The sequence below is a fragment of the Electrophorus electricus genome, chromosome 4 (genome assembly GCF_041902795.1).
Source record: "Electrophorus electricus isolate QZ-2024a chromosome 4, ASM4190279v1, whole genome shotgun sequence".
NCBI lineage: Eukaryota > Metazoa > Chordata > Actinopteri > Gymnotiformes > Gymnotidae > Electrophorus > Electrophorus electricus.
This window is the reverse complement of record NC_137500.1, coordinates 29,974,107-29,986,511: the sequence shown is the minus strand read 5'-3', so window position 1 is coordinate 29,986,511 and position 12,405 is coordinate 29,974,107. Positions and strand designations below refer to the sequence as shown.

Below are 12,405 nucleotides of genomic sequence, written 5' to 3'. Positions count from 1 at the left end.
AAGAGCACAGAGCAGATGGTTAAAGGGCCGACATTATGGCTCAAACCTCTTTATGCATGGTGCTAAGAGAAAGGTTAGTCAGGCAGAGGGGAGAATCAGTGTGCAAGGTTAGTTCAGAACAGAGACCCTGCCCAGCATAGAGGATGCATGCAACATGGAATTGAAAATGAGTTCTGAAGAGGTTAGGTACAGAGGGAATGTGGAGGGAGTTGTTTACTGTTGGTGTAGTGCAACGGTGAACGCACATTTCTCATTTTAATGCACGGCTGAAAAGTGTTGAGACAGTCATTCAGTAATTAAAAACAATGAACGAAACACACAGCAAAAATATTTGCTGCTGAGTGAGATTTTTAGGCCCTAATCTAAAGAGCCATCTCTAAGCAACAGGACACAATTTTTGGTTCTGTACTCCAGCATACTGGATTTGAAGCGAAACAGACTGATATTAAATGCAGTCTGTCAGGTTTAACTGGATGGCATTTGCAACCATATGCAGTGAACTATATAAGAATAAAAGGAGCTGTAATTCCAATGTGATAACCCAAATATATGTGAATAACCTCAAATTAGCTGAAAGCTGAAATTCTGCATGCTATGCTCACAGTCATTGTTTTATACTAGTGTGCCAGTGTACAGACATAAAACAATAAAAAATTGGATTACTTTCTGGCTGCACTGTACACAGATGTATATATACACTGATAGTTAATAAAGACAGAACGTCACCTAACTGTGAGTTATCACATTTGGATGGCTTAGGCTATGTTGTTTGCCAAGCCATGGGTAAGCTTCTCTGTCACAGATCCAGGGGATAGCCTGGGGACCAGTTGCTGGAGGAGGCTGCCACTCTCAGAGCTATCCAAAACACACTCTATTCAAACGCTCCATTCAAAGGCACTCTGTTCAAATGCCCTAACCAAACACAGGCCATCAGAGCAGCAGGTGTCTAGCATTCCCCATAGCAAGCATGCAGAGCACAAGTCTGCAGGTATTACTGCCCTGTTCTAGCACGGTTTATAAAAGCAAACTCTCTGAATGCTGGTAAGTAGTGTTGAAATGCACAATTAATGGGATTTTTCCCGTTGTGTGATAATATTGATGAACATAAACGGAAAAGAATCTAGACAAGGAATGTAAAAAATAGGTCGATTGAGAGAGAAGGATTTCAGCAAGAAGTAAATAAAATAAAATGATACTTACACAAAATATACACAGCCAAGTTGTGCAATGGGGAAAACACAAGAAGAACAGATGAGAGATTTTAAACACAAGCTAAAATGCAGAAGTAGTTTTTACTATGCAATACACAGACATGAGCAGTACTATAATTCAAAAAATGATTATGAAAGAAAGTAAAAAAAAAAAAGACAGACAAGTCATTCATACACTACAATGTTTTGTGGTGATTTGAGCTTTTATTTATGCATTCATCTGTAAAATGATCCCAGCAAGAAAGCTGAAAACCGATAAAGAAAAATATTTTTAAAACATTAACAAACACAGGATTCAAAAGTCGAATTTCACCATTCACTCACAAATAGACAATGTTAGTGTGTAAAAATAATTGATTAACAACATTTTGCAGTGTGTTGCAACCTATACCATGTGTTGCAACCTATACATAGCCCTTGGCTGCTGTTCAGTTTGGCTACGATGTCACTCTTTCAGTGTGGCAATTGCAGTGAGGAAGCTGTAGGCCTGCAATTAGAACAAGTAATACCCTCCGCACAGACATAGACAGACTTGCAGGCAAAGACTCACAGGCAAACACACATATGCACATGCACAGACGCACGTGCACACTCACTCGGACAGTAACAGAAGGCAGAGTGGCTTGCTGCCTTTCCACAGGGTTGTGGAACAGCAGTCTGTCAAGCCTACAGTTTAGCTTCCCTCTCACTTGCACATACACAAATACACACAATTTTGTATATGCAACAGCCTTTCACCATTCCTCTCTCTCTTTCTGTCTGTGTATATTCCTTTCTCGTTCTTTTTTTCCTGTCTCTCCCATTTGCCTCTGTCTCTCAAACTCTCTCCACTATTCTCTGTGAGAGTCAGGAAAGGCAAGAGACATTAAGCCCTGAACAGTGTGAGGACTGCATCAGCACAGCTAGCTAGCACTGTGTCCAGACATAAAACATGCACAAATGTACAGGGCCTCTAATCTTACCAAATTGAAGGTAAACAGAAATGAACTCTGAGAAGGTCTGACCATCAGACATGAGCCAGCAAAGGTTACACAGCAAAATGAAGCTGCTAAAAAACATAAAGAATTCAAAATTCACTAATCAATCCTGCTGCACAGTCCTTCTTGTGGAAGAATCGTAACTGAAGGGACACTAGTGCAAGAATGAAACCTCCACCAACATCTTAGTGCGAGGACAAAACTCTGCTACTGTGCACAGAATAACCTTCTCTACATGGTGAAAAAAATATTTAATCTCGAGTAAAAATATTCTTCTTTAAACAAAATACAGTCTTCTGTGACACCTCTGAATGCTCTGAACAGTGTAACTGTAGGTCTGAATCCAGCACATTGATGATTCAGCTATAATCTCTCAGTCAAAGAGGACGGAACATAGGATGTCTTACCGATATGGTGTTTTTTCATGCATGGGGAATTATTTAGCCAAAAGGCTACTAAATGCAAACAGAGTCGCTGCCATTTGTTTTAATATTAGATTAGCTAGTGGGGCAGTGGTGGCTCAGTGGTTAGGGTTCTTAGGAGGTTGCTAGTTCAAGCCCTGCTGCTGCTGAGTTGTTGCTTTTGGGCCCTTGAGCAAGGCCCTTAACCCTCAGTTGCTCATGTCTAGGTTTGGGCTGTCTGGCATCATCCTAGCCCACACCTGTTGATGGCATGGCAGTGGTATTCTGTGTTTTGTTTGGCAGTCCTCTTCGGGCCTGTACGGGTCAAATGAAACACAGAATGTGTCCTTGACTTCATGCTTTGTGCACATCATAGAGCAGGACTTGATAGGTGGGGGACTAATGGCCCTTAAGTGAACATTAATAGCACCAAACTGCAGCGACTGTTCCAGGAAACGGGCCCTAATTTTGCAGGTTAGCTGGAGCAGGTATGGTTGTTTTATGGTTGATGTAGTCTGGATCGGTGCAGTCATGACCATGCTAGAGCTGCTCTGGACCAGCTGGTCTCTCCCCTCTAAATGACCTCCTGCTGGGCAACACAAAACACTCATAGCTTCCCGGCAACCAAACACTGTCAATATCACTCTGTTTTCTGTGGTTAATTTTCCTCTACCTGTTGTCTGTATTTGAGATGTTACCTGATAATACATATGGACTGAAGGCTGTACATAATTGGAGATACTCAATATACTCAAGGTAGGCTTTAGGGAATAGTAGTCTGTACTCTAGGTTAATGGCTTTCAGTGCCATATACCTGATCCATATGTTCAATGTATGCAGGACAAATCTGAGTGCTCGCATGTGCAGAATCAAACAAGTCCAGAATCAATGCCAGAATCAAACAAGTCCAGGTGAAAGCAGTTTACATTTGAAGGCACAGGTACATATCTTCAGGAGGGCAAAGGAAATATGTGTAAGAGATTAAACAATTGTGAGCTTACATTAAATGTTTGTCCTCTCAAACCTCTGGCAACAAAATGGAGCAATTACAGGGTTACGATTAATCATTACCTCTATAAAAAGAAACAAAACAAACATTGGATCTCTAATTTATGCACAATACTTTTCCTATTCTGCTGGCTTGCTGCTAGTACCCAGAACAATGCCTAACTGAGTTGCAGGAGCCCTCTTTGAGAGGAAAAGTACACAGGATTCCCCTCCCATGCTGGTAGAGCTGTCATATCTAAAGCTTAATATGCATTATAAGTGGTTTAAACAATTCTCATAAGCCTGGACATGGATGCACACTGTAATTTACATTTGTACAGATTTCAAGTGTCACTAATAGATTTTGCAGAGCCTTTTGCTGCAGTCTAGCTTATGTAAATGTGAAATCTCCAATCACACCTGCTGAGGTTACACAAGGCATGCAGCATTAGCCTGAGTGCAGGCACCTTTGAGTTGCCTGGAGTTAAGTGTTTATTCTTCTGAGCTCAAAAGCTGCCAAGAATCTGGGATACATTTTTGACAGTAGTGCTAAATAAAAATATTGATTCTCTGAATTGTCCCTATTATCATTTGGTTGATCCAAAATATATTTTTGAAATCCAAATATCTAGCTCATAAATTTCCCATATATTTTTCTTATTCATGTATATAGCACCTCAAAAAGTGGCAGTTCTGTCGATATAATCTTGTGTGCAATGTATATTTATTTTGGCCTCTACAGTGTTCAGCGTTTTTGTTTCTGCTGCACTCTGGCCTTGAAAATATATGTCCACAGGTACATCCTTACAAAGAAGTAATTATGTAGAAATGGATAATGATGACATCTTGCAATTCATTTTATAAGTAGCTACCCTCACGGTAATTTTTGTCTACGTAATATCGGTAAGGTCCAAGACATTTTCTCCATTGCTCAGAGCGAGAAATTTATACATATTTTTGTGTCAATTATGGTCTCTTTACCACTTTGTGTAAACTTGTTTAAAAAAGGTGATACAAAAATAAAATGATTCTTAGCCTATTTATTTGCCGTTGATCACGGCAATGATGTAACCACAGTTATGACCGTCTTTACCTTCATTACATGGGAATGTAATTTTCTTAGGTATATTTTATGTGTCAGAACAACAAAAACAGAATTTGTTTATGAAAGGATCCCCCACCCCCACCCCCACCCCCGGCTTTTTTTCCTCTTTCTGCTACTCTCATATTACAGTCCTTTGTCCGCATGGTGGAGGCCACGTGGTTCTTTTCTTGCACATCTCTCCAGAGAACTACCACTCTGTGTATGTGTGTGCGTTTGAGAAAGAGACCTGGACGCAGATCCCACCATGTAGTAGCATCTGAGGAGAGCAGCCACAACCAGCAGAACTCTCAGGTGGAGCACAAGGAAAAGCTGGGAAGAAATCTCCCCTGCAACTAATGCCGTAACAGCCACATCCATGTGCCTGTAGTCATCACATCCATGTGCCCATAGTCATCATATCTATGCACCTTTCTTTTTTCCATGTGTACTGCAAAAATGTATCCTCCGGCTCTTTGTGATCAAGTGATTAGGCGTAAATACAAGTGCTATTTTGAGAGACATCCACCATGCTGTAGTGGCCCACGTCAGAGTACAGGCTTTGTTGCATATCACCAGGCTGATTCAGACACACACACACACACACACACATACACACACACACACATACACACACACACATATACACACACGTGTACAGACAGCATACTGCACATATGTTATCCAGGAAGCACATTTAGCTCAGAACTATATACTGTGTCTCTGGAAACCATAGTAGTAGTAGCATCAATGCTGGGAACGTATCTCTACATGCTTCATACAATACTAACTCCCTGCCATCAGACATATATCTCCTCTCAACCTGCTTAATCTCTCCTATATGCAGGATTCTGATCCATCCAATGAAGACGTGGATGAAACGTATGGCCATGAGCGCTTTCAAACCGTTATTTAAAGGAAACTCTTTGAAACGTCATCAGATGAAGGGATAAACCAGCCAAACTTAGAATCAATTCCATTTTGCATATGTTAGATTTAACTGAGTTCAAAAACTATTCCATATACTTACCAGATAAGTGAAATTCACAAAACATCAATGCTAACCTGTGCTGGTGTTTGACCCCACATTAAACTGTGCCTCGTTGTGCTCATTTTGTTACATTTGCTAAATAAATATCTGCATGTGCAACAGTTTGTCTCTACATACTGCCTCGCCTCCCTCATCACATGCATATTTGTGTACTGCTGACAGAGAGAGTAAACATTTGGAAGGGGCATCATTACAAAAATAGGAAGACAAAGACAAGAACAAATAGACAAACAAATGAAAAGGGCCTGCCAGCTGTGTCACAGAGCCCCATAAGCAAGTCAATCATGACTTTTGGAAGACCTGTGGGATGAATAAGCTATACTGGTGTCCGGTAGTTGCAGGGTTATTTTGCTTATTTGATTATACTTTCAATATATCTTCAGGTGTGAGGGTTTGATTAAAACACATCAAAGTAGGAACATATGCTGAGTGGTATGTCATTCTAAAGTAATAGCAGGCAACTTTGCTCAAAGATGGAATCATTGAGCAGGAAAATCTCCTTCTGTTGCTCGCGCACACACACACACACACACACACACACACACACACACACACACACACACACACACACACAAATGTATTTTTATGTACAATAGTTTTCCTTAATTAGTTTTGTTTAAAGCTTCATAGCAGAGCTTCTGGAGATTTTTTTTCTGAAAAAAGACAAAACACCAGAAGAATGCATTATTCTTTTAACCCTCAAAGCAATGCATAACCCTTGTTATCTGAGCACACATGCACCTTTCATATCTAGCACTAGCATGTTGCAAGCCTAGACACTGTAGTGCTGCGAGTATGGCTCATTGATGAAATGGTATCAGTGGAGTTTTTTCGTTACTCATTATGTTCTCTCTCTCACCTCTCCTCAGTACCCACAGTGCAGTGAAAATGGAAGTCACCACTACGCATGCATTATTCACGTTCACATTCATAAACAAAGCCACAGGGTGAACAGGCAGTCTGTCGAATAATGGAGACTAACTGCATCAAGTGAATCTGTGTCACTGGTTCGCACACCACTCAATCTGCCCTGAACACACCACCATACACTTTCAGATTATGGACAGGAACAAGACTGCCGAACAGTGATTCCACTTCTCAAAACCTTGAGGGAGTTTCTTACAAGCTAATGTGATCTAAACATGGTGATTGACTGTTGGCTACTGCCCAGCTCCCTTCCTGGTCACTGTTATGGTATGTTTTACAGCACACATTATACAGGCATTCATGCTGTTGCCACAACTCAACCTGTTCTCTGTCTTAGTAGTCCTGCTTTAGCCCCCATGCTTACAACTTCTTTCGTACACACTGACAAGTTCAATTCAGCTCAGCTTTCAATGGTTGACTGGCTTTCAGGAATGATGTCACACCAGGGAATTGGCATTCACTCCACAATATAGGATACTGAGTTGCAAATATTGAACATTTTAATATTTACAATTCACAATGTAGCCCCGACTGGACTGGGAGTACACTGGAGGAGTAAAGATTGAATTATAGACACCCAACACCACAGAATAATATGGGAAGTTCATCACTTAAGATCACATTGATATCGGGAGACCTTCTGCGATTGTCGAGAGGAGCAGATCGGCCTCAAAATTGATGCGATTATCCTGTAGTGTGTGAGGTATAAGTACAGGAAGTGTATACTACAATCTGTGAAAGTGCTTAATGCTTATCAGTTTGTCTGCAAGTGGACAAACACTCCAAAGCTGATAAGATGAAAATACCTCAGGTACATTGACAAGATATAGTTCTGCTCAATCACTATATTAAAACAGCCAGGATCTATGCTATACATCTAAAGGATAATCAGAACCAATTAAATAATTTAATACAGCTGAACAGATGACTACACTAGGCTTGTGTGACAAGTTCAATGTTTCTCAAAAAGCAGTCCACAGACTTTCTGACAGCAACAGCCATTTAGAATAAATATCTTCTGAAAACCTGTTCTAAGAGTCTCTTCCTGCAATGCCAAACACTAAGGCCCTGATGAATAAGTACTGAAGGACAATAAAGTGATTCGGAGAAACTCACAAGAAAGTAAACAGAACACCTAGATGAGAGCAGATTGTCTCTGGGCTCTAGAACAAACTCACCAATCTGGATCTATTTCCAGACTGCAAAGCAGGGGGAATGGTGGCTTTAGCAGCCTTGAATATATCTGCACCACTGACCAAACTTACTTGGCATGTCACTTGGCCACTAAAAAGCAAACAGACTTTGTTAGAGGAAATTTTTAGAAGAACAGAAACATTAATAAAGAGGGCCAAGAGGTATGTCATTATTATATCAGCAGATAAATTGCTGAATACACCTTCCAGATGGTGCTTGCATGGAGATAAACTCAGGGTAAAGGATATTATCACCTGGGAATTAATCCATCACCTTACAGTTTAAAGACAGTGGTTTAAACTGGTGTGCTAGAATCAAAAACATTTAGAAATGTCACTAAACGTTAACCTGGGACAGACTACAAAGCAGAGATAGCAGGATTATAAGCTGCTTCTTTTAGGTTATCTCTGAATTTTCCAGGTGACTAAAAAAATATGAACAACTAGGATAACAGAACAATTTTATAAAACTGATGGTAATACAAATGAAAAAAATGTATGAACAGTCACCACCTCCTTCCTCTGCTAGAAATCTTTCTGGAGAGTGGATGTTTAAAATGACACACAAACTTAGGTGTGTGTGTGTATGTATGTATATTTATATTTCACCTAAACTGTTCCTCTTCTCATCCTTTCCTAGGCTCTCTCACAAATGGTGTTAAACAGTTCATCTCTTCTCCAAAAGATTTTACAGATACAATGGTTTCAGAAAGCAGTGTCAAAATATGGTATCAACAGACTTAGCACCAAGTTTAATTTCTAATAGTATGTTTTTATGGAAGCAGCAGTTCAGAGCAAAACATACAAAAGTAAAAAATTAAAAGTTGGGAATGTTTTGGCCCATTGGGAGCAGTAAAGTTTTGCTTCACCCATTAGTAAAGAGGTCTGTGTCCTCATACAACACATCTAACCCCAGAGTAAATGTCAGAGCCAAAAAAGAGGCCTGCCCTGGCACTGCCCCCATGAAACAACACCCTGAACTACTCTGTCTGTGCATTTTCATGTGAACACTCTGCACAATTATGTTCCAAATGAGGCTAATTTTAAAACTAAATTACAACTGACTGAACCAATCAGCCTACACAATTTATCCTACTTAGTTTATATATAAACCTTATCAACAAAATGCTGCAAGGATTGCATTCACTTTTAGAAGCTATGTAGGCAATGTGAAAAAATTGCCTAAGCAGCCTGGACAGCTAAAAAAAAAAAATCTCCAAATTGTCTAGCATTTGGTTTGACACAGAGGAAATCTTCCATAGTACTCACTGCAGCATTTCTGCCTATGATGACTCAACCTAACCAGTGCTGGCAAGAACCCATGGCAACGTCAGTCTGTTTGTTATGGCAATAGCTGTGCAAAACTGGGACTGTGTGTCAGCATCTCAGCTCTTTGATTATCCTGCTGTCCTTGCTATGCCTGCATTCCAGTATGAGTCTGCACCATCATACTGGGAAACTAACTTTTCTCCACTGAAACTAAATTCTTTGTTACACAATCATGATGGATGAAAATTACCCCATCTATATAGCAATGTCAATACATTATTGAGAACGGATTACACGCAACAAAGCAAGCACAAATTTCTCCTCTTCCTGGAAATGACGTTAAACTACCTCCTAAAACAATTAAAGATCCAAGTTATTCATTAATGTGATGCATGTTATTCAGGTCATGTAACAAAGCAGACCTCACTTAAAATGTCATGTGCCCTTGTTTCATCATTGTGTCATAGCCCAAGGTCAAACCCAGGTAATGCACCATTTCAATATCAGTAGGATGTGAAACTGTTAGGGGATGAGATAAAAAAAAAAAATTGTGTGAAGCTCACCCCTTCTTACACTTCTAAAAAATAATTCCTAAGATTTATGTCAATTGCATATGACATAATAGCGACTGCTTAAAATGAATTATGAAAAAATGAATTAAGAATATCAGCAACTCAAAAAACTTACGTGCTTGATCACGTGTTACATTTTAATCAAACGTAGACTGTTCAGGAGCACAGAGGTCCTGTGTCTTATCCTTACACATACACAACCGACTGATGACTCAGTTACTTCTTGTAAAGAAGGAGTGCGCGAATGATATATTAGCACGTCGGTATTTCACACCAATGCTGCAGTAGACCAACCTAGGTTGTAGCTAAGTGGAGCAAAGCCAGTCTCGGTAAGTACCACCACTCCCCCTGATGCTTCCCCAAAGGAAACGCAGGCGCGTTGCCCAAAGAGGGCAAAAAGGCATCTACTACTATAGCTTACTATACTAACTATACAGTTATAAGTTTATACGATGATTTAGGACATCTAGCTAAGATAGATACAGACACGTTTTCTTTTGGCTAACTAACCTAGCTACGCTAGCTAGCAACTTAGTTATCACTAACCTAACCTAGCTGTCTTATTTCCATGATACCTGTTAGCCCCAATAAGCCATAACGTTATATAACGGTACAAATCAAACGCTTGGTTGTTTCTATATTTGTATAACATGGATAGCTAGAATGGATTAAAGGATTTACTCTTGGCATACTGATAGCTCAGTGCTGAAGGTACTTGACTTCTAATCGGAAGGTTGCTGGTTCAAACCCCACCGCTGCTGGGCCCCTGGACAAGGCCCTCAAGTTGTACTTAGTCATAAGTGTAAGTCGCTTTGGATAAAAGCGCCAGCTAAATGACATAAATGGTATGAAGTCGAGTAGAGCCAAATTGTCGGCTCATGCTCAAATGTTTCTGAAGCTCTTGTGACCCTCTTTTTGAATTAGTTACTAATGTAAACCAGTTATCTCTAGCTAAATCTGAATTTTAAAAAAGCAATCAAAAAGCCAGTTATCTATCCTTAAATAAACTACGTGTATCCAGTCCATTTTCTCACACATAACGTTGGTCTATTCGTTAGCTCCGTAATCTAGCTAGGTTGTATTTCTTAACCTACTTGTCTGCCGGGGCTTCTTGGATATCATCTTTCTTAAGCGGTTCGGTCTGGTTTATCGCTCCTTCAGTCTTTGTACAGAGGGGTCTTTTCCAGAGTGATGTTTGTGATAAAGGTCGGAGTCCTCCAGGATTCATAAACTTCAGTTTAGATGTGGCACGGACATCAGGGCAGACGGAACTGAAGCAGTATGAACTCAATAAAGACGTTTTATGCCTCGCGATATCTGATAACGGACGCTTAAGGCTCGTTTGAATCAACTCCTTCAGAACAGATGACAACCTAAACTGTAACATTTCAATCTTGTCGAGCTAAATTAGTGGAATTTCACCTTAAATATGCTTAAAAAATTAATTTTGTTTCAACTAGCCACTGTGCAATATATATCACGCTCTACCAAGCACGCCTTCTCGAGACTGTAACGCACTGGCGTTACATGAAGAACAGAATCTCCATAGTCCCGTCCCTCTAAAGCCCCATTGGTTCAAATTTAAATTCTTTAAAGTGATCCTTCTTTTCATTGGCTGGATTAGATATTTTTCATAAATTACATATGCATCATATCCTGATCAGAAAGGATTAATTTTATATCCCGCTTACTGATCAGAAGTGAAAACGGAGAATCTGAATCTTGTCTTGTAGCCGGAATTTTGTCCGTACCTTTGTTCTGTTTTAAGAGAATGTCTATCCAATAAACGACAGTGTAACATACTGTATATACAGTGTATGGTCAGTAACCACATGGACAAGTAGGTCTGAGATTATTTAACAACTCGAAGCAGATTGAGGCCTTTGTTTGTGTTCGACATGCAGTTTATCATGTTTGTTCATTTTCCCACGTGTATTTTTGTTTATTTATTGGTCTGTGTATTCAAACCTTTAGAGCCATAACACAGATATATGACCTGTTTAAAATGATCCAGTCTAAAACAGCGATTTTCAGAGCTGCGGTCATGTTTACTTTTATGTCTCTAACGTTACCCCTTCTGTCCAAACCTGTAGCTCATTCATACTGTTTCTCATGGCATATAAACATTTAGATTACAATGATTCAATTCTTTGAAATAACCCAGCAAGGGGCAAAAATACAAATTCCAAAAATAAGACCCATAAGGGAACATATGGGTTGCATATGGGATGCACACGATCTTACTTAAATTATTAGGCTTAGCCTACCTGATATCAGAGTAGATTGTCCTGGAAATTTACAGAAACTTACTCATCACATTCGAAAGGTTGACATCCATAGGCCGCAGGCTATTAATTCAACAAACACGCGAGTGTGCAAAAAAGAAAAATAAATGTCAAACGGTTGGTTACGACTTGCCGCAATTTAATGAGAAGGTGCTATAGAAGTTAATTGAAAGACGGTTAAATAATAAGACAATACTGGAAATAAGAGAGACTGTACTGTAAGACAAAAACATTTGTACTGATCATGAGTGAAGAGTATGTCTATTCAGTAACCTACTAAACAATTTTGCAGAAAACTCCAGTATTGCGTATCATGACACCAGTTTTAACAAATTTTAAAAATGCTAATTGTTTATAGAGGTAATCTACTTTACGTACTACTCAGAATACAATAGTGAAGCAACTTATTATTTTGGCAGAATTTCTATTTATATGTGCTTGCTATGCATTC

General features: G+C 39.6%; 1 protein-coding gene across 8 annotated transcripts in view; it reads right to left on the bottom strand.

Annotated features, from left to right (window-relative positions):
• The window catches only part of glsb (glutaminase b), a 39,101-nt gene extending 27,919 nt beyond the window's left edge, over positions 1-11,182 (bottom strand). For 7 of the 8 annotated variants that reach the window (XR_014123366.1, XM_027016419.3, XM_027016421.3 and 4 more), the window contains exon 1: positions 10,764-11,182. Coding sequence is in view for 6 of the 8 variants with exons in the window: in XM_027016419.3 (XP_026872220.1) it covers positions 10,764-11,056 (293 nt within the window). In the remaining 2 variants the exon portion in view is untranslated. Of the gene's footprint in view, positions 1-1,200; positions 4,730-10,763 lie in introns of those variants that run through there. The other variant, XM_081713193.1, reaches the window with a different exon arrangement.
• Positions 11,183-12,405: the final 1,223 nt, after the last annotated feature.